This window comes from Rhinatrema bivittatum, chromosome 6 (genome assembly GCF_901001135.1).
Source record: "Rhinatrema bivittatum chromosome 6, aRhiBiv1.1, whole genome shotgun sequence".
Classification (NCBI taxonomy): domain Eukaryota; kingdom Metazoa; phylum Chordata; class Amphibia; order Gymnophiona; family Rhinatrematidae; genus Rhinatrema; species Rhinatrema bivittatum.
In genome coordinates this window covers 308433916-308455875 of record NC_042620.1, presented here as the reverse complement: position 1 = coordinate 308455875, position 21960 = coordinate 308433916, and the positions used below count along the sequence as shown (strand labels likewise).

Genomic DNA, 21960 nt, shown 5'->3' with positions numbered 1-21960 from the left:
GAACCACAAAGTGGAAAACATCTGCTCCCTGCACAGGGACCGGTATGCACCAGCCAGGGATGCCTTCGCCCATCCCTGGAACAAAGGCCTGCTTTATGCGTATCCTCAGATTCCGCTAATAAGCAACACTCTTGTGAAGCTACAACAGGACTTGGGCTCAATGATTCTCATAGCCCCGTACTGGCCATGCCAAATTTGGTTTCCCATCCTTCGCGACTTCTCTGTCCAGGACTCCATTTGCCTGGGCACGTTGCCCAACCTCATAACACAGAATCACGGCAAGTTACGCCACCCAAACCTCCAGGCCCTCTCCCTGACAGCCTGGATGTTGAAAGGCTGATACTACAACCACTCAACCTTTCAAGTGACGTATCTCAAGTCCTTGTGTCTTCACGGAAGGCTTCCAAGCGGAAATCCTACTGCTCTAAATGGAAGAGATTTACTTTGTGGTGCACACAAAAAAGCTTGGATCCCTTTTCTTGCCCCACGTCGAGTCTATTAGATTATCTCTGGCACTTCTGGGAATCTGGTCTCCAGACATCATCTATCCGAATGCACCTTAGTGCCATCTCTGCTTACCATCAAGGAATAGGGGATGCCCTGATAACGGCTCAACCCCTGGTGAGTCGCTTCATGAGAGGCTTTGTACAGCTTAAGCCTTCTCTGCGGCCACCGGTCATGGCATGGGAGCTCAATGTCGTACTTGCACGGCTCATGCACACTCCTTTTGAGCCCTTGCACTCCTGCGAGCTCATACCTTACGTGGGCCTGTTACTCACTTGCAGAGTGAGTGAGTTACAGGCCTTTGTTCCCCTCTCACCCTACACAAGGTTCCTCTATGACTGGGTGGTTCTCCGTACTCACCCTAAATTCCTTCCTAAGGTGGTAACTGATTTCCATTTAAATCAGTCCATAGCCTTGCCCACTTTCTTTCCAAGACCTCACACTCACCCAGGTGAGCAAGCTCTCCACACCTTGGACTGTAAGCGTGCTCTTGCGTTTTACTTAGTCCACACTACAGCCCACAGGAAGTCCACCCATCTCTTTGTCTCTTTTGATAAGAACAAGCAAACACTGTCAAACTGGTTGCATCACATTCTTTTACCAGCAAGCAGGCCTTCCACTACAGGGTTGAGTGAAGGCACACTCAGTCAGAGCAATGGCAACGTCAGTAGCACACTACCGTTCAGTACAGATTGCTGACATCTGCATGGTTGCGACATGGAGCTCTCTCCACACCTTCTCAGCCCACTACTGCCTGGACAAGGCTGGATGACAAGATTCCATCTTTGGCCAGTCTGTCCTAAGGAATTTGTTTCCAGTATGGGAACCAACTCGTCCTACCTCGACCCGCTGTGAATTTCAGGCTGCCTCATCCTTGCCAACAGCACCCCAGTTGTTGTGCCTGTTGCACATGTTCAGTGCTGCTTGGCCTCATACGTATGACTCAGCCTGTAGCTTGCTATTCACCCATATGTGAGGACTACCATCCTGCTTGTCCTGGGAGAAAGCAAAGTTGATTACCTGTAACAGGTGTTCTCCCAGGACAGCAGGATGTTAGTCCTCACGAAACCCGCCCACCACCCCACGGAGTTGGGTTTGCTTCCGTTTTATTATTTTATTTTTTGCTCATACTTTTCACTACAAACGAGACTGAAGGGGGACCCCTGCTGGCTGCAGGGTTAGTGGCATGCTGGGCATGTTCAGTGTGCCAGTCAAAGTTCTAGAAACTTTGACCATCTGATGATGTCACCCATATGTGAGGACTAACATCCTGCTGTCCAGGGAGAACACCTGTTACAGGTAAGCAACTCTGCTATATTGAGCATTATCCTGCTAAGTTATCCAGATATCTTTAGGGATGCATGAAAGATATACTTATCCAGCAAACTTTGAAATATCTGAGCTAAGTCAGTAGGATAAATCTATCCTGCTAGCTTTCCAATCCAGCCGATGGCTGAGGACCCTACAAGCCTTTTACTATTAAGTGTTTGTAAAACAATAGACATATCTCACAAGGCTAAGAGGGCAGCAGTGAAGATGAGAAAGAGATAAAGAGTTAACAATCCATCTATGCAACTCCTCCACCACCCTCCTCCTCGTCTCCATCTCTCTTTCTCCACTGAAAATCGATTTGATAACATATAACTCCTTAAAGACAGAGTCAGATATCTGCCAATAGCTATATACCTAGCTACATGGACAGATTTGTAATGGGGATATCCATAGGCAATGTGGGTTGGGGGGGATAACCTCCCCAGTGGTCATCGTAGGTATTAGGGACCCAGATTCTCTGCCTAGATCATCCCTTCTCCCAGCATTCTCTCCTCTCCTCAGAATCAGCCCAGGCCCTGCAACAGCAGTAACTCCTCACAGCAGGTTCAGTGCAGGTCTGTGTTCTGACAGGCTCTGTGGCAGCCCCTTCCTCTCCTCTTATATACATTTCCTATTACTATAGAAATGCAGGGCCCTGCTGCGCCTGTCAGCACATGAGAACTCCTAGGTACACGTGGGAACTCTGCTGATTTGGCCTGGAGACTCTGTAATTCTGATGGAATTGATGGGTCTCTGTTCCAAACCCGCAAAACTCCAAGCACAGCAAAGAAGAGCCTGCTCAAGTCCCAGAGGATCAAATCATCTGAACAGGCAGAAAGGAAGAGGAGCATCAGCCATGTGGGTGGGCAGAAAGAATGAAAAAGAGTTTCATTGGCCTGCAGTTCCAGAAGAATGTGGAGAGGAAATGTCAGCCGTGCGACCAGTTGAAGAGGAGTCTCATCAGCCCGTGTGGCTAGGTAAAGAGGCAGTATCAGCCCACATGACCAGGTGAGGAGGCAGGGTTGACTCGAGTGGCTGAAGAAGGAGAAGGAGACTTTTCTGCCGTGCAGGCTGAAGAAGGAAGCTGCTTCATCTAGTGGTTTCAAGCCAGGAGAAAAAGAATGAGTGAGCATGTGTGTATTTGTTTGTGTGTGAACAGGATGTATGTGATAGTGTGTGAGTGGGCATATGTGTATGTATGAGTGGGTTTGTGAGTGTGTGAGAGTGAGCATGCGCATGTGTGTGTGTGTGTGTGTATGACAGTGGGCATGTGTGTGTCTGTGTGTGTGTGTGTGTGAGTAGGCATGTGTGTGTGTGAGAATGATCTTGTTTGTATGTAAGAGTGAACATGTAAGTGTGTGCTTAAGAAAGAGGAGGACGTTTGTGTGCATAATGCCTGGATCTGCCTTCTGCTAATGGATGAAAATCTCAGGATGATTCAACATCAAAAATTCCCATGGCACTCATTTGATGCTGCTGGATGCTCACTCCGCAGCAGGAAGGCGCTGTCATCACTCACCTCTACAGCTCCTCTAGGCATGTGCTTGCCAGCCTGTGCCACAATTAAAGGGCCTGTGGCGAGAACGTACCTGCAGCACCTCCCGATGACATCAGGGCTCCAGCCCTATATAGGGCTTCTGAGGTATCCCTCCTTCACCTCAGCAACTGGTCAGTTAAACAGATGTGTGTAGTGTCACTTCCTGCTTCATCCTGAGGCTGCCTCGTCTTTCCAGCCCAGCTTGTCTTGTTTTTGTCCAGCCTTGCCTCCTTTAAATTCTCTCGTGTCTTTCTCCTCGTCTCCTCTGCCTGCCATCGGACTGACTTTTGGATCTGACCTTAGCCTAGACATGACCACTTTTGCCTACAGCCTACTTCTAACTCTTGCCCAGATTATTAGTCATGTTTGCCTGCTGCTCAATACCAATCTTTGCCTGGTCATGGACTCTTCTAGTTTGCCACTTTCTTCTGACCCTAGCCTGATACTGGACCTACATTTATGCCTGCTCCATAGAGACTCTCGCTTAAGACCTGCCAGCCTCTGAAACCCAAGGGCTCAACCTGAGGGAAAAGGAGTTGATATAGGTGAATCTCTTGAGTCATCTCTTCCCAGCAGAGACTGATCAGAAGCTTCACCTATACCAGCAATTGGTGAGGACCTATTTGGCCTTCCCTGTAGGTTGAGTCACTGTTGGTGAGGATCTATTAGCCCTTCCCTGTAGGCTGAGACAGTCTTGCCACAGCACAAATCTTACAGATATGCTGTCAGGCCCTATGCTGAATTTGCTACAAGGAATTGCCGCTGTTGAGAGTCCTGAGCTCCTCTGCTGGAAAAGTGGCTCCATGGCGGCAATAACAGATAACAGCATGACAGCGGCAATACTCCAGCACCTATGAAAATTTGGCACCAGAGGCAGCTGCCTACATTGCCTTTGCCTAAACATGGGCCTGCCTATCCAAGATTATCTCTTAGATAAAATATTTTATTCTACCTACTTTCCTGTATCTTATTCTTGAAAAGTGGATTCAGGTCCAGCTCTGTTCTTCTGAGTTCCTTGCTTCACACCTGAACCAGGAAGTGAATAAATATGTCAAGAGATTTAGAAGGACCATAGCTTATTCTCCCAGAGCAGTGCCTTTCATTCCAAAATGATTCCATTTTGTTTTACTACTTATCACACTAGAAAATATATGCAAGCTATTTTTAATAAAATTGTTAAGCATTTCAATCAGCAGGTAAAACAAGACTTTTCTGGGACACTAACATTCTGCACACCAACTAATTAGATAGTTTGAAATCAAACACAACATTTACTTATCTTGTTATAATGCGAGTTTTTCTAATTCATGTCCCTATTTGATATTATAGGAGAATTTGCGGACCATAATATCCTCAGAAGAGCAAGTAACACTACTGATGGTCTCTATGGAGGAGGCTCTGGCAGAGGTGTGCCGGGTAGAGAAGTCACTGGAGGTCCATGTCAACATGCTGGGGAGTGTGAAGCAACAAATGGATCATATCCAAAAGGGAAACTCCCTGCTGCAGCTTATAGACTCTAACCAGCAGAAGCTGATGCTTGAGGTCTATTTCCTCACTGTACGTAACATGCAGAATTCTACTGCTAGAATTCTCTTCTTAGAACGTTTCTTGATTAAAATGTTTCTTGCTGTATTGGTCCCAGGTAATGCTTTAGTGGTTGAGATATCTTTTATTGAATCAAACCATAGTTGGTTGTTATTGTACATGAACTTCCAATATCACACAACTCCTATCCTCAACTGCCTCTCCTACAGAGACACCTGAAGAAGGGACCTATAAATCCCCTAAGAGTTAATCTACAATAATACTTTGGAATATTTTTTGGTTAGTCAAATAAGAGTTGTCTCAGCTGCCAAAGTAACGAGCACTCTTCTAGATAATATGATGTTCCCAACGTATCCCGAGATGATGTTCCCAACGTATCCCGGTATATAAAAACACTTAAATAAATAAATAAATAAATAAATAATATTCCTTCTACTATATATGACCAGCAATATTACTTTCTTTCAAGCCCAATGGCTTTATTTTCATCATTTCAACTTTTGATTTCACTTTTTGTTGTTATTTTTATTGTTTTGATCTGAGGGTACCAGAGAGAAAATTGAGGTTTTGTTCCCAGCATCAAAAGTATCTCTAGGACCTTTTGAACCCCCAGGTTGTCCAGCTGAGGCAGATCCCACAATTTGTTGAGAGGAAAGAAAAACAAATGTTTGGAAAAGTTGGTGGCAGGGTGGGTGGTGGCAGCTGAAACAGTAATGGAATTTAAAAGGGCATGGAATAAGCACAGAGTATCCTTAATTCCTAAAAGTGAAGACAGGCTGAAAGAACGACCTAGCAGCTAGTGTTGCGATGGAGACAATCCGGATGTGGATCCTTAGGCCGACCGACCCGAAGGAACAGTCGGTAGGCAGAACTCCCACTGGGCAATTGGAGCTTCACCTGGAAACCCGTGACTCCTCCAGAGGAGCTGTGGGAGCCCGGGTTGCTAGGACTTAGGAGTCTTCGCCCTGGAAGCCCGAGGTCCCCCCAGGAGGAGCCCGTAGGGACCCGGACCGCTGGGACTTAGGCGAGAACGAAGAAACCCAGGAGTGGAATCCGGACTGGAGTCTGGGCAGGCGGCGAGCAAGCAGTGGTCGGGTCACGAACCGGGGTCAAGGCAGGCTGAAGATAACAGGAGTCGAAGTCACGGACCGGAGTCAAGGCAGGCTGAAGACAACAGGAGTCGAAGTCACGGACCGGAGTCAAGGCAGGCTGAAGATAAGCGTGGTCAAGCTATCCGAGGTCAAGGCAGGAGACAGGCAAGCGGAGTCAGGCAAGCAGGGTCAGGCAGGAAACAGACAATCCAGGAACGCAACTCAGAGCTACCAGAAGTAGGGAACCTCGTTGCAAGGCAAAGAAGGCTAGGAACTGCAGGGCTTAAATAGCCCAGCAGCGTCTGACGTCAGAAACGGGAGGAGCCGAGTTTTCCCGCGCTGGTCCCTTTAAAAACGGAGATCAGCCGCGTGCGCGCGCCTGGGGGCGGAGCTAGCCGCGAGAGAACGCCGGCGGCCATGAGGGAGCTGGCGCATGGCGTCCGAAGGCCCCATAGGGCCGCAGGGGGTCGGAGCGGCAGGAGGAAGCAGCGGCAGAGGTCCCGAGTACGCGGAACGCGGGAGGAAGCAGGGGCTGAGGACCCGAATCCGCGGAGCGCGGCAGCTCTCCGGGACCCGAGGAGCAGGTAAGGCCTCGGACGCCACGGTGGCGACCGAGACCGCAACAGCTAGTGTTTTAGCATTCATAAAGCTGTACTGTCTTAGTTGAGTAATAAATGCTAGGGCTGCCAGAATGTATGACAAAGTGGTTAACATGATATGTAAGAAGTCCTAGTAAAAGTAAAGGTATCCACATGATCAAGCTTGTCTGGCAGCTGTACTGGTAGAATCAACTAATAGCTGGTCTCTCTGGCAGGCTACAAGTTCCATAAGAACCAGAAATTCTAGTAGAAATGCCGGTGCTCATATAGCCAGGTATGTCTGGCAGGCTATGCAAGGGACTTAGAAGGCTCACTAGTAATGCTAGCTGTTTACAATGTGATAATAGAATCAGTCACTAGACTTCTAGTTTCACTGCACGTGAAACTAGAAGTCCCAGTGGAAATGTATACCCTCACATAGCCAGGTCTGTCTAGCAGGCTAAGCCAGGAATTGAGGAGGCCAGATGTTCAGGCAATAGCTACAACAGTATTGTTGGCTATTAAGAATTTTACAGAGCATTGTGCTTAGGCATGGGAAAAGTGGGTGCTGAAGGGAACACAAAAAGGTGGCATACAAAGGAGAGAAAAAAATAAAATATTCTGAATAAGAAGAAATCTCGCAAGTGGTCACAATCTATGTCTGACAACTAGAATGTACCTCTACCAGTGTGGATAGCATAACTTGGCAGACTGGATGGGCCAGATGGTCCTTCTCTGCTCTCATTTACTATATTACTATGTTTGCAAGCAAAGAGGACAAATCCATACCTAGCCCAGATAGAATGTTAGAACAAAAAATGTAATGCAGTTTTTTCCCCAAGTACCTCACGTTCCTTGAGATGTAAGGCTAAAAGGAATGGAATAAAAAATTCTGCATATCACTTATTTTGATATCAATAGGTTATACAACGTGAAACATGTACAGGTGGAATTATGTGTCAAATGCAAAGTTGTCAAAAGCATACAATTTTTTTTCATTGTGTAGTTATTAGTTGCGAAAGCTGGCATCTTACCTGATAATTTCGTTCCTGTAGTACCACGGATCAGTCCAGAGTCCCGCCCATCTGCTCTTCCAAGGAAAGGGAGAGTCCGTACTATTTGTTTTTTCATTCACAGATCAATCCTGTATGGCCCGTTATCGATGGCTCAGGTTCTGTTCCCAGTTGGGGGTTTACTGAGCCAGTTTACCGTTATTAGTTAATATATAGTTAGTTGGGTTGTTGGTAATCCATTCTGCTTTGACATTAAGTAATATTGCCAGACTGTAGGTGGCACCAGCCTAGATAAGGCGGAGTTTTGTTTGTAAACTTCTGTCTCCATCTGCTAGAGGGGGGGCAAAACCCAGGAGTCTGGACTGATCCGTGGTACTACAGGAATGAAAATTATCAGGTAAGAACCAATTTTCTTTTCATTAGCAATAGCCTGAAAACCTGACCTGTTGGTGGAACTCGAGGACTGGGAGTGAATACCACTACTACAGAACATGATTGTATGATACTTTTTGTTATCCATGAGAATTTTTATTAACTATGACTTAAAATCACCACCAGTTCAATTTGATAGAAAGGCTCATTATATACTAGAAGCAAATTAAAGTTACATGTCCTGACCTATAAAAGTAGTATTGAGAGGGTAAGGAGTACACATGTCTAATAAGGCAGGATTGGTCTTTTGCAGGAGAAATTGAATCTGAGTGAGCAGCACTGCCAGACCTTGCATTCCAGTGACTTTTCCAGCCCTGATGCAATTATGGGTTGCATTACTGCTATGGATGCATTGCGCAGCTGCATGAGGGTACAGTTGAAACCTGGTAAGCAGCCTCTCCATCATTGTGCAAGTTGCACAGATCTTCATTCCATAAACCAAAACTTTCTTCTGTAATGCAAATCCAAAATAAGACCAATGATCAGGTGATACATACTATGTCATATCATTCCTGGATAAAACTGGAATCCTAGTATGTTGCGTGTTACTTTTTATTGGTTAAACATAAAAAGATGTTGTAACAGATGAGCTTTTAAGAGCATATCTAAAGAACTCTCTCTGATTTTGAATGTTCATTTGTATCATCTTTTTACATTGGTCTAATTAAAAAAGTAGTAGAGGTATTCACAGAAAACATTTTTTGGTTTGATTCCGTTTTCTGTTTATTTTTCTGTCTTATTCGATTCAGATCAGAAACTCATTTGTTTCATTCAGGTCATTTGCTTCATTCATTTCCATCAAAGTCAATAAGGGAAGCATTCAATCCTATTTTTGATTTTAACTTTGGGGGTTTCCATCAAAGTTTTATGAAACTTGCTAACAGGCATCAGCAGAAGAGGCAACAGCACCCCAAGACTCCAGAAAGGGCTTGAACAATCTATGGCACCAAAAGAAGGGAAATTGGTAGCAACAGCGTCATGACCACAAACCTCTATGTGGACTATGTTCAGAATTATCCGTTTAATGTATGTGGCTAACTCTGGTTGGACCATAGGTCTGTCCTAAAATTAGCCAGTTCGACATAACCAGCTAACTTTAAGATAGCTGAGTATATTCAGCGGCACAACTCCCTCCACCATCAGTCCCATGATGACATAACACAAAATCTTCCCAAAAAGACATTCAGAACCATTGTAATAAACATGTTATATTATAACAGCATAGACAAATACCAACATTCCTTCCTATGTAATCACAGTACTGCAAAATTACACCAGGCTGTAGAGCAGCAATATACTTCTTATTAGGAAAACAAAGCAAACGGAACTGCTACAGAACCCTACATAGAAAATAAACACTAGTAAAATAGCTCACCTTTGTCACACACAGAACTCAAACAGACCCTTATCAAATACAGAATTAGATCACAAATTAGAAAGAGAAATGTGCTGAGAAATATTGAACTGGGAAAACCAATAAGCATACTTAGGAGCTTATAAATTCTGGAAAACTTGAGACTCCTGTGGATTAGTGGAGGGAATATCCCAGTATTCTCCCCTTCCTTCTCCCCTCCCCAGGACAGACTTTGGTACTTCCTTCTCCTAGGATGGACTCAGTACTCTTTTCCTCCCCATCCCCTCTGTCATGAACCTGTCGTGGAGCTTCCCCCGCAAGCAGGCACTCACCTTTCTTCATGCCGGAGGCCGCCCATCAAGCCTCCTCTTCACCGCAGCTGGAGCCGCGGGCTTCTCCGCCTTCCATTGCAGCACAGAGCCGCTGCCGACGTTGCCATCGTCTTCACAGCAGGAGGCTGCATCCCCAGGCTTGATTGGCGGCTGGAGCCGCCCCCAGGGCTTCCTGCAGTGGCTAGAGCCGCTGCCGTCATCGGGGCCTGCTTCTCAGGCCAGCCCTGCTTCTTCGTGATGTCGACGCTGTGCAGGCCACTGTCCACGGTCGTGCACAGCTCTGCTTGCTTCCTCCTCCTAGGCACGCGGCCACGCCTCTCTCCAGAATTTAAAGGGCCAGATACAGGAAGTGTGCTGGCCCCACCTATGGACTAATTTCCTGTGCTAGCCCTATAAAAGGGCTGCTCCATCACTTCAGTCTTCACCTTGCTTCGGAGTTACTTCACTCTGGAGGCTCCAGTCTGCCAGAGATCCGTCAGGTCTTCTTCGTGGAGCTCCTCATCATTTCGTCTTCATGTCATGTCAAGTCTTCGTGCCTGAGGTCCTCGTCCAGGTGTCTTGGTGACTCGTCTTGATCTTTTGCTTCCTGATGTCCCAAGTTCCCTGGTGTCCTGCCCTTCTTGGTGTTTGCTTCAGTGCTCTTGAGCCTTCCGTTCTGCTGGCCGTGGATCTCCAGGTGACGCTGCTTCGTCTTGGGAGATGCCGGCAGTGGACTTCGGTCCCTGCGCTCCTGAGCTTCATGACTTGCCAGCCTTTGTGAAGCTCCGGATGACATCTGGCTCCGCCGTCGGAGTCCCACCTCGACTGGATTCTTCCCTGCGCTCGTCCCATTCTCAGCGTGGTCCGTGACCAGCCTCCTCGGGCTGTGTAGGGCGCGCAGTGGGACAGGGTGGTCCGCGACCAGCCCATTGGGTCTGCCCATGAAGGTGGGCTGAGTAGGGCGCCCTGAGAGACAGTGCCAATGTTCACCCTCCCAGCTTCTCATCTCGTCTGGACTTAGTCAAGTTCTTCGTCTCGTCCTGGATGCCGTTGCATCAGTCTTGGTGTCATGTCTTCGCTTCAACATCTTGTTCCTGATGCCATCACATTGACCCTGGTCCAGGATGCCGTCGCATCGACCATTGCTCCGTGATGTCTTCGCATCAGCCTTGGTGTCATGTCCTCAACTACCTTGGTGTCATGTCTTGTTCCAGCCCTTGTCTCTGATGCCGTCCGCATCAGCCTTGGTGTCATGTCTTCGTGGTGTCATGTCTTCATGTCAAGGCCCATCTGCCCTCATCCTCAGGCTAGGCCTGCTGCTCCATGCTGATCTAAGCGGCAGGTCAGAAAGGGCTCGGAATGGTCAGAGGACCATTTAGCTTCCAACATCATCATGTTATTGGCCTTGGGAGCTTGCAGGCCTGGCAGAGGGTAAGACCGTCAGCCATGCTGGAACACGCCGTCAACCCTCTGTTTGGCCCTGGATCCGTCTGGGGTTGGGCTGAGGCCCAAGGGCACATGAAAACACCCCCTTCTCAACAGAATGCAAGGCCTTTTGAGGCCGTTGACGTAACACCCTCAGCCCTGCAGGCTGATCACAGTAGCAGTAATCTTCTCAGTAGCCTTACCCTCCATTGTGTTTGAGGCATTGTGGACCCTTGCTCACAATGGAGATGGCTCTGCCCATGGGAAGGGGCCCCATGGGGAACCACTGCGATATGCTGAACTCAGATAGCAGACACAGTATGGATAGAGGCTTTATTGTACTTCTATAGTAGATGGTGGTAGCAGGAAGGTAAGGTACTGATCCAGAAGTGCCAGTACGTTCAACAGGCTCAGAAGTGAAGCCTCCCCCAGATGTTAGCAATAGGCGGAAGCCCGCAGTGCAGATAACGTCGCTGCTGGTGGGTGGAGCTGGAGCACCGGATCGTAGAGGTATTCACAAGAATGATGGCATTTTCCTGAAGGTGGAAAGTTGGGATATAATGGCTGGTAGGCCCTCGAGGGGCGAGGTCTGATATCCTGAAATGTAGACGAGAGAGAAAGACCCCTGAGGAGTGGTTGTCTTAGAGAGAACCCCGAAGGGTAGGTAGAAGTGAAAGACCCCCAAGGAGCGGGTACCTAAAGCTTCTACAGGAGCGAGGCCCTTGAAGTCGAAGCAGCGTCTAAGCAAGCAGCTTAGAGCAGTCAGAGTAGCTAAAACCGAAGTCTTTGCTAACTCGAGGTGGTAGCGGAAGCAGAGGCTAGATATACCCAGAGGTACTGACGTCATGCGGTGGGGCCGCCCCCAAGGTTCCTGCCATGATGTGTATTTGAGCATAGGAGATGTGCGCGCTCATGCCCTAGGAGGCCACGGGAATGAGCATGGCGATGGGGACGCCCGTGCTGGTTTGGAAACGCCGAGACCCATGGCACTAGGCACCGGAGGCAGCCATCTTGCCCAAGGAGAGCGAAAGAGGAGAAAAAGAGGTAAGGTAGAGCAGTCGCGGCCATCTGCGACTGACGGACGCAACACCCTCCACCTACCATGAGAGTAGGGCTGGCTTTAGGGATGATGGCATTCTGTGAAAATGCCAAAAGTACCATCCCCCAAAAAACTGAAGGAAGAAGAGGCTAGCTGTAACCATTTCATGTCAAGTAATAACTAAAATTCAACATTCATGTTACATATAAACTATTTTAAAAAGAGTGGCTTAGAGGATAAAGGTGAACCAGTAGATGTGGTGTACTTGGATTTTCAGAAGGCTTTGATAAAGTTCCTCATGAGAGGCTTCATGGTATAGGTAGTGATGTCCTTTCGTGGATTACAAACTGGCTAAAAGACAGGAAACAGAGAGTAGGATTAAATAGACCATTTTCTCAGTGGAAGGGAGTGGGCAGTGGAGTGCCTCAGGGATCTGTATTGGGACCCTTACTTTTCAATATATTTATAAATGATCTGGAAAAAATACGATGAGTGAGGTAATCAAATTTGCAGACGATACAAAATTGTTCAGAGTAGTTAAATCACAAGCAGATTGTAATAAATTGCAGGAAGAACTTGTGAGACTGGAAAATTGGGCATCGAAATGGCAGATGAAATTTAATGTGGTTAAGTGCAAGGTGATGCATATAGGGAAAAATAACCCATGCTATAGTTACACAATGTTAGGTTCCATATTAGGTGCTACCACCCAAGAAAGAGATCTAGGTGTCATAGTGGATAACACATTGAAATCGTCGGTTCAGTGTGCTGCAGCAGTCAAAAAAGCAAAACAGAATGTTGGGAATTATTAGGAAGGGAATGGTGAATAAAACGGAAAATGTCATAATGCCTCTGTATCGCTCCATGGTGAGACCGCACCTTGAATACTGTGTACAATAATATGGGCATCCGTGACCACACTCGCTCGCCACCATCCTTTCACATAGCAATAAATAACAGTAGACATTAATTGGATGAAATAAGGCCGCAGCTTTATTGACATACAGGCCCGAGCCAGCATTAAACAATATAAACAATGTAACACGGTTTCAGCATCCAGCCCCCAACCATCCGCCGCTCCCCGGCAGGATAGTCCATACCAGCCATCCGGCTCGATGTTCCAGCCTCGCACACCGGGTTCATGCTCCCGCCACCTGCCTGCAAGGAGCCAACCCGGGTGGACTCCCGCTGCCAACCTGCAAGGAGCCTGGCCCAGAGTCTCCCGCCGCCTTCCAGCAAGGAGCCCCATCGCTGACAACAGCCCCAGTTGTCAACCTCCATCCACTTCCAGCTGAAACCCCCTTTGGTCTAACAATAACAAAACATTACGGCTCGGGCCATCCCATGCCCAGTGACCCCCAAAGATGCGGCCTCGCACTAACGTGGAAACAATTCCTCTAAAACCTCCTGAATGGAGTTCAGGAATAGGTCCATCCCCAAGAAGGAGAGGTGAACCCCATCCTTCTCGAACAATCCCGTGACTTTCCCCCAAGACCACTCATGCCGGATATGACGGCCGCCCAACCGGGCCAACCAGGACCCAATTTGTTGATTGGCCTTTGACCGGCTCCTGCGCCAGATAACCTGGTCACACTCAGCCGGCCTCACAATTATGTCCGACCAGCACAGCACGGTGGTCGGCAGCAGTATAGAAACGGTCATCAAGTCCTTACGGACGATGCTAATAAAATGCTTCCCGGGCATTTTTCCCCAATCATTGCCCCCCAAATGGACCATGAGGGCAAGCGGCGGACCCAACCGCTCACGTTCCCTGCGTGAGTTGGTATCAACTCGTCCCAAACCATGCCCCTCCGCCCCAACCAGTACACCCGCACCCCTCTGCATGTCAAGTCCAAGTGTGGCCCGTAAGGTCATCCGCAGGCATGTCTGTAAGCCCAAAACGCATACGAATGCCCAATGATCCATACGGACTTCCCTTCGGCCGCCGCACCTGCAAGGAAACAAGCGTTAGTCTACCATCCAGAGCACCCCTGCCCTGGGCGAATATACCCCTGGATCGCCCGCGACCGCCACCTCCCTATCCTCTGAATTACCCCCTCGGCTAAACCCGCATTAGCCGCAGCAGTCGCCGCCCCAATCCTGAAAGAATGAGTCCCAAAACCTCGCACATCATGACCCGCCGCTACCAAGGCCCGGCGCAATAGCACTTCGAATTGGTACCAAGTAAGCGGCTGGAGATCCCTATGAACCAGGAACGCCGCTGGAGACAGAGGCTGCTCCTGACAATAACGAACCGCATTCGCAACCGGACAGGACCGCAACCCCGGAACCGCCGTAATCGCGACCCACATCCCCCTGCCTTGCTGATCCGTTTTAGACCGAGGGATACGAATCACCACCGATCTGCTCGTTACCACCACATGACACGCCAACAAACCCGGACTGTCCGCGCTCCTGGCCGATCTGGCCACCAATTCGCTAACCAGAAAGGCACCAAAAAAGGCAAACACAAACGCCACTCGGAACAGCGACATTTCGTAAGGAGACGAACAAAGTCCCGACAGCACATACCACAGTTGCAACAATATGTCATGCGTGATCGGTAAGCGCCCATCCCGCCGTCGCCCCGCCGTACGCAACCAGCCGGCTAGCATGCGCCGTACCACAAACCGACCCGAGGGAAAACCCCACCCATGGGCCCGCATAAAAAATGAGAAACCCGCCAACTGCCTCCCCACCGCAGCCTGAGTACAACCCTCTCTCCTAGCCCATGCCACGAAGTGCACCAGCGCCACATCCAATACCGGACCCCCCGACCACCCCAAGGCAGACAAGAACGCGGCCACTTTCCTGGCACCCCCTACATAACCTGACCATGTAGATGGGGCTAGTGAGGCCCGCAGCAGGTTCCATGCTTCTGGGAACCGAACCTCCATAGGGAAGACGGCACAGGAGCTCCGCACAGATCCGCCTCCGGCACCAGTTCTCGAAACAACTCCCACTTGAAACGAGAAAGAGAGTCGGCCACGCTATTATCCACGCCCAGCACATGCTGGGCCCAAATGGTCACATTGAGCAACATGCATCGTAAGATGAGTTCCCGCAACAATTCCGACACCAGCAAGCACTGAGCTGCCCTCTTGTTGATGACCTCCACGACTCCCTGATTATCGCACCAGAACACTACCCGCGTTCCCCGTAGCCGCTCCCCCCAGACGTGCAGGGCCACCACGATGGGAAACAACTCCAAAAACGTGATGTTTTTGGTGACCCCTGCCAACACCCAGTCCTCAGGCCACCCCGCCGCGCACCATGCGCCCTGGAAATTCGCTCCAAATCCCAACGACCCCGCCGCATCCGTCCACAACTCCAGATCATGATTGGCCAAGGGACTCGATTGCCAGATTGCTTCCCCGTTAAACGCCTCCAGGAAATTGTCCCACAGACGCAAATCCGCGCGCATCGGCGCTGTTATCCGTATCCGATGATGTCGTCTTCAAACTCCAGACATCGCGTGCGACAAACGCCGTAAGAACGCTCTGCCCATCGGAATCACTCTACAGGCAAAGTTGAGGCTCCCCACCAAGGATTGTAATTCCACCAGAGACAGCTTGGGCCGAGACCGCGCATTTCTCACCGCACCGCGCAGCCGCTCAACCTTGTCTAGCGGCAATCGCGACACCATAGCTTCCGAATCCAATTCTATCCCCAGAAAAACCAACTTGGTACGAGGCCCCTCCGTTTTCTCCACGGAGAGCGGAATCCCAAACTCCGCCGCCACCGATTGGAAGCAACCAAGACCCTGAAGACACACCTCCGACGATGCCCGTCCGACGAAGAGGAAATCGTCCAAATAGTGCACGATATCCCGAGAACCCGACCGCCGCTCCACCACCCAATGAAGGAAAGTACTGAACGCCTCGAAATACGCGCATGCGATTGAGCAGCCCATAGGCATGCATTTATCAAAGTAATACTCCTTTTGGAAGCGAAAGCCCAGCAGATGAAAGCTCTCCGGATGAACCGGCAACAACCGAAACGCCGCCTCAATATCCGCCTTGGCCATCAGAGTCCCACCGCCACACCACCTGCACCGCTGAGTCAAAAGAAGCGTACCGGACCGCGCACAACTCTCTGGGGATCCCGTCATTCACCGACCGCCCCTCGGGAAACGAGAGATTGTGTATAAGCCAAAATTTTCCCACCTCCTTCTTAGGGATCACCGCCAACGGCGAAAGCACCAGATTGGGAAACGGGGAAACCGCAAACGGGCCCGCAATCCGACCTAACTCGACCTCCCCCCGCAATTTGTCCTGCGCCACCGCTACCAGCCGCCGTACCGAAGGACAATTGGCCCCCCCTCCCTCGATACCCCCCTCCGAACACGGGATCCTAAAACCCACCGTAAACCCCCGCAGCAACAGCTCTGCCGCCCGCTCCACCGGATACACCTGTAGCCAAGGAAGCATCGCCGAGACGCAGACGGGCGTGGCCGCTAGCCGCATCCACCTACTTGCCGGGGCCTTTGATGGCAGGGGCAACTCCCGTTCCCTCCGCCTGCCGCTTACTGCATCGCAATGCGGGGTGACTCGCCCCACAGTGTGAACAGGCATGTCTAAACTTGCAGTCGGGGAAGATGCAAGTGGCTCGGTTTAAAGCGCCAGCAGACATTGCTGCGCCCCACCCCCGCCTTGGCTGCCCCCCCCCCGCGGGCATCCCACTCCGAAATGGCCGCGTCCCCCCCTCTCCCGCCGACGCCCCCAACCCGGAGGCCCCCATCGACACCTTAGCAGCCATCTGTGTAAGCCACAGCCCCACGTCCTGGGAACCCCAGGACATGAATTTATTCTCCTCCATGCGGTCGCGGAAACGTTCGTCGTAGTTTAACCACAACCAGCCCTCGTACGTTTTGCTTGCCGCCAATATCGCGTCCGCGTAAGCTAATAAGGGCCCGTACTGCGTCGGATCCCGATGTCCCACTACACTAGCCAAACGCAGAAACGCATGCATACAATTATGGATAGTTCGCGCCACCTTCTGCTGACCGCCCACCGCCCGCTCGCTTTTCTTCCGCTGCTTCTTCCCCTTCCGCCGCCCCCTTCGCCCCTCCATCAACTGAAAGATGTCTATAAACTGGCGGCGCCTAATCCTCCACCGCAACGACCGCCGCCGTTACCGCCGACTCCGAAGAGGTGGAGGACGAGGATGACGAGGAAGAGGACGATGATGAATTCCAGGAGCTCTCCCTGGCCCGCCTCCTGCGCTTCCGGGATTTGCCCCGCTTACCGCCCCTCTCCTTAGCCCCGCCCGCCGCCACTTCCGTCCCCCGCACACAGCCGAGACCCCGGACGGCCCCCGCTACCCCTCCGTCCCCCCCCCCGCACTGGGACCCTCCCCGCTCACCCCCACTGCCGCCCCTGCACCCGGGCGCGGGAAGATGACCAACTCACCTGCGTCCGTAGGATCCCCTGTCCCCACTCCCGGTCCCCGGCTCTGTGCCGACCGGCCCGGCCGACCAGCCACCGGCGCCACGTTCCTCCACTCCTCGTGCCTGGACGAGCCCGCCTCCTCGTGGTCCTCTGCCGCCGCGGCCTCCTGTAATGATATCACAGCAAGCGACGGAGAAGGCGCCCAGCCAGCCCCATCACCCCACTCCGCTCGCTGACCGCCGCCGAGAACCCCCCCTGCCCGACCCCCTCGCACCACCCCCCACACCCCCAGTCTACCCCCCCCCTGCCCCACCAGCCACCCCAGGCAGGCGGGGTCCGATCCACTGACCCCCGGCCTACCCTGCATGTCCAAACCCCCCCCCCCCCCGCCGCCCGCTTCGCTCCCTCTTCGTGCTGCAACCTGCCGCCCCCTGCCCCATCCCATAGCTGTCGAAGCCAAGGCCCCCGAGCCTGTCAAACCCCCCCTCCGTCGTAAGCCCACGCGACCCCCGCCCCCGGCCTACCCCTGCAACCCTACTGCCCGCAACTCCCGTCGCTAGCCGCACCCGGCCATCGTGCAGCCCGGGCCCCGCCCCCCATTCCGGGAATGCATGCCCCAGCCCCCGTCCCCGTGGCTCCCCGCGCTCCCCGCACTCCCCGGTACCCCTCCCCCTTTTCCCCCTGACTCACAAGGCCCCTGCAGGCTCCCCCGCTGGCCCTCCCCCCGCCCCCCCCGCGCGCGCCCCCCCCCCCCCCGTCTTTCCCCACACCAGCACTTGCTCCTCCGATGGCAACGACAGCGGCTCCGGCCGCCCCGCCCCCTTGCCGCGACCGCGCCTGCGTGCACGAGAGACCCTTGTCCCCCTCCCCGGCCCTGCCCCCCGGGCTCGGCCTCGCGTCGCAGCCCAGTCACTTCCCCTGCATCTGCGGCGCAGACCCCCAGCTTCCCAGTGGGCCCGACCATCTCTCCCCGGCCATCCCGGTCACCCCCCCTGGCCGCACCCCAGCTCACCCTTTCCAGCACCGCGAGACCGCGCCGGAAGACCGCCAATTCGCCCCTCTCCTCCTCGGACTCCTCGCTGGCTGCCTCGGTATCGCCAGGGACCCACGCCGCCTCCTCAGAATCCGTGCCGCTCGGGTCCTCCTCCGCTCGCTCCCGTGCCGCCATGCCGCTCACTCGTCCCGACGTGCCTGCAAATCACCCCGAACGAAAACCACCGAACGGAAAAACCCCCGCTGACCGCCGCCGAACGAAAAACTCGCCGCTGCTACGCCGCGCGAATCCCCCTGGCCGGCACGCACGTTCTGGATCACAACCCCTGATCCACACGTGCCAGCCCTGAACCAACCAGGGCCGACCATTGCCTTAGCAACGCGCCCTGGTGACCAATCGTCTGACCTCCTACGGCGTCCCCTCCTTCCCCCCCCCCTCCTTACCCGCTATCCGCGCACTGACCCCTTACGGCTCCCCCTTTCTCCACACCCCCCCCCCCCCTGCTTTAGCCCTACTCGCGTTGGGCCCGGGCCCACATTACACTATATGTGTGAACCAGGATTTATGCATGTAAATCCTTTTGAAAATTAGCCCTTTAGAGAGATGTTTCTAATAAGCAAGGACCAGGTAAAAACAAAAATTTAATTTCAAAGTAGAACATTTAATATAGCCAAAACAAAATAAATTGAAAGAAAAAAATAAAAACAAAGAAAAAATGCAAAAAAAAAAAAAACCCACTCCCACAAGGTCAACTGTGTCTTGCAATACTTGATTCAAAATTTACTAAGTTCTCATGTCTTTGATGCTTGGCCCGCGTGAGTTCTTTTAGCAGTTTTATCATTTTACGCAATCTCTCAAGTTGTCTGTTCTTTCCAGACACCTTCATTTCTCAGGGTGGTTCTATAAAGCTATTCATGTAGAAGCAAAGCTGTCAAGCTATTAGCTAGCATGATTCTGCCAATGCCTTTGATCTGCAGGATGGTACATTGGAAAAGTTCCCAAATGTTTATCAGTTTCATTTGGTCAGAAATGTTTTCTTGCTGAGGTTCATGTATTAACACTGCACATTGTCACATATGATGCAGGGTAAAACACAGCCCTCACAATTCCTTAGGAAGTTCCTTGATTTGCCTGCCTACTCTAATGCATTTCTTTCCTGCTTTCTAAGGACACCGGAAGCTACAGGCTATAGCTGAGCAGCTGATAAAGTTTGAGAGTTTGAGACAGAGCTTCGAAAAGAATTTTGTTGGTCATATCACCAGCATTTTCCATCAGCAGGTATGAGATGCTAAAACATACTTCTTTTCCAAAACCTCAAAATGCAAACTGTATATACACTGTAAACACTTAAACACATGGAGGTAAATATTCAAAAAACATTTAGACAGATAAATTAGTTGTCTAAATGGCAAGTTTTGGTATATTCAGCCTCTTATCCGGCTATATTTTAGCCAGATAAGTCATTATCCAGCTAAACTCTAACTAGATAGAAAAGAGGCGTTCTGGGGGCATAATTGGGAGGAACTACTTATCTGGCTAACTTAAGGGGTCATTCATCAATTTGTGATAGGCTGTTATCTCACGCATTGCGGCATTATCGTACGTGATAGCGCTGTACTGAATGCGTTAAACAGCGCATCACAAATTGCATATGCTGCATATGCTGCGCGCATGTTATAAAATCTAGGATCGGCGCGCGCAGAGGGGTGCACAATTGCGCAACTTGCGCGCGCCGAGCCAAGCAGCCTGCCTCCGTTCCCTCCGAGGCCGCTCCGAAATCGGAGCGGCCTCGGAGGGAACTTTTTTTCCGGCCCCCCCCCCCACCTTCCCCTCCCTTCCCCTACCTAACCTACCCCCCAGCCCTAAATCCCCCCTTCCTTTATTCAGAAAGTTGGCAGGCATAATTTGCGTGCACCGGCCAGCTGCCGGCGTGCCATTCCCTAGCCTGGGGGCTCATTTGGAGGCCTCGGACATGCCCCCGGAACGCCCCTGGGCTGGCACCACGCCCACAGCCCCCCCCCCGGAATGCCCCCGAATGTCGCACCGCCATCAACACCCCCCCCCCAAGCAAAGCCCTGGGACTTACACGCGTCCCGGGGCTTTGCGCGCACCAGCGGCCTATGCAACATAGGCGCGCCGGTGCGCAAGTCCCCTGCGCGCGTAAATAAGGCTGGATTTACGCGCGCAGAGCTTTCAAAATCTGCCCCATGGTCTTATATTGTATTCTATAAAGAATAGGCAACCAGTGAAGATCTTTTAGCACCGGAAAGATGTGATCTGATTTTTGTGATTAATAAGTATTCGTGCAGCTGCATTTTGTAATAATTGAAGTGGAGTGATGGTAGTAGAAGGTAGTCCAAGGAGTATAACATTGCAATAGTCTAATTTGGATAATAGTTGAGTTTGCAAAACTAAACGGAAGTCATGATGATGAAGGAGAGGTTTAATTCATTTTAAAATTTGAGGTTTGTAGAAACCTTTGATAATGTTTTTGTTGATATGTTGATAATGTTTTTGTTGATATGTTGTTTGTAGATGAATTCTGAGTCTAAAGTGACTCCGAGGTCTCTTGTTTTAACTAGAATGTTGTTTTTAGATAGAGAGTTAAGATGAATGTCTATTTCAGGAGAGGATTTATTGCCTATATATAGAATTTCTGTCTTATTATGATTAAGATTAAGTGATATTTGCATTAGTAATTGTTGTATAGTATTAAGGTAAGAATTACAGAAGTTTAGTGTATTAGTAAGATCAGCGTTAATAGGTAAAAGAATCTGAACATCATTGGCATAAATTAAATAATTTAAGTTAAGATTTGAAAGTAATTTACATAAAGGAAGCAGGTAGATATTGAAAAGAGTTGAAGATAAAGAGGATCCTTGAGGAACACCATGAGTGAGAGGAATTTGATTGGATTCATTGTAATTGGTTTTGACAATGTAAGATCTATTATGTAGGTATGAGGAGAACCTGTTAAAGGTGGTATTATACAGACCAATTTCCTTTAGTGTTGTGTAGGTGGCCTCGAAAGGCCTTGCATTCTGTTGTGTAGGCGGCCTCGAAAGGCCTTGTATTCTGTTACATTGCGGGGTGTTTAGTGTGCCCTTGTGCCTCAGCCGTACCTCAGACGGATCCAGGACCGAGCTGAGGGTTGGCGACGTGTCCCAGGATGGCAGAGACACGGTCTTACTCTCTGCCAGGCCTGCATGCTCCCATGCCAACAACAAGATGATGTTGGTAGGTGAACGGTCCTCTGACCATTCTGAGCCCTTTTGGACCTGCCGCTTGGATCGGCATGGAGCAGTAGGCTGGCCTGAGGATGAGGGCAGATGGAGGCCTTGACACGAGGACATGACACCAGGGTTGAAGCGACAGCATCACAGGCAAGGGTTGATGCAAAGACATGACACCAAGGCTGTGGAAGACATGACACCAA

At 50.7% G+C, this 21960-nt stretch overlaps 1 protein-coding gene across 1 annotated transcript in view; it reads left to right on the top strand.

Moving 5' to 3' along the window:
* The window catches only part of LOC115094721 (exocyst complex component 1-like), a 340680-nt gene that overhangs the window by 95165 nt on the left and 223555 nt on the right, over positions 1-21960 (top strand). Inside the window, exons 6-8 of the mRNA XM_029607978.1 lie at positions 4682-4909; positions 8265-8397; positions 19693-19802. Of these exons, the coding sequence (XP_029463838.1) occupies positions 4682-4909; positions 8265-8397; positions 19693-19802 (471 nt within the window). The remainder of the gene's footprint in view (positions 1-4681; positions 4910-8264; positions 8398-19692; positions 19803-21960) is intronic.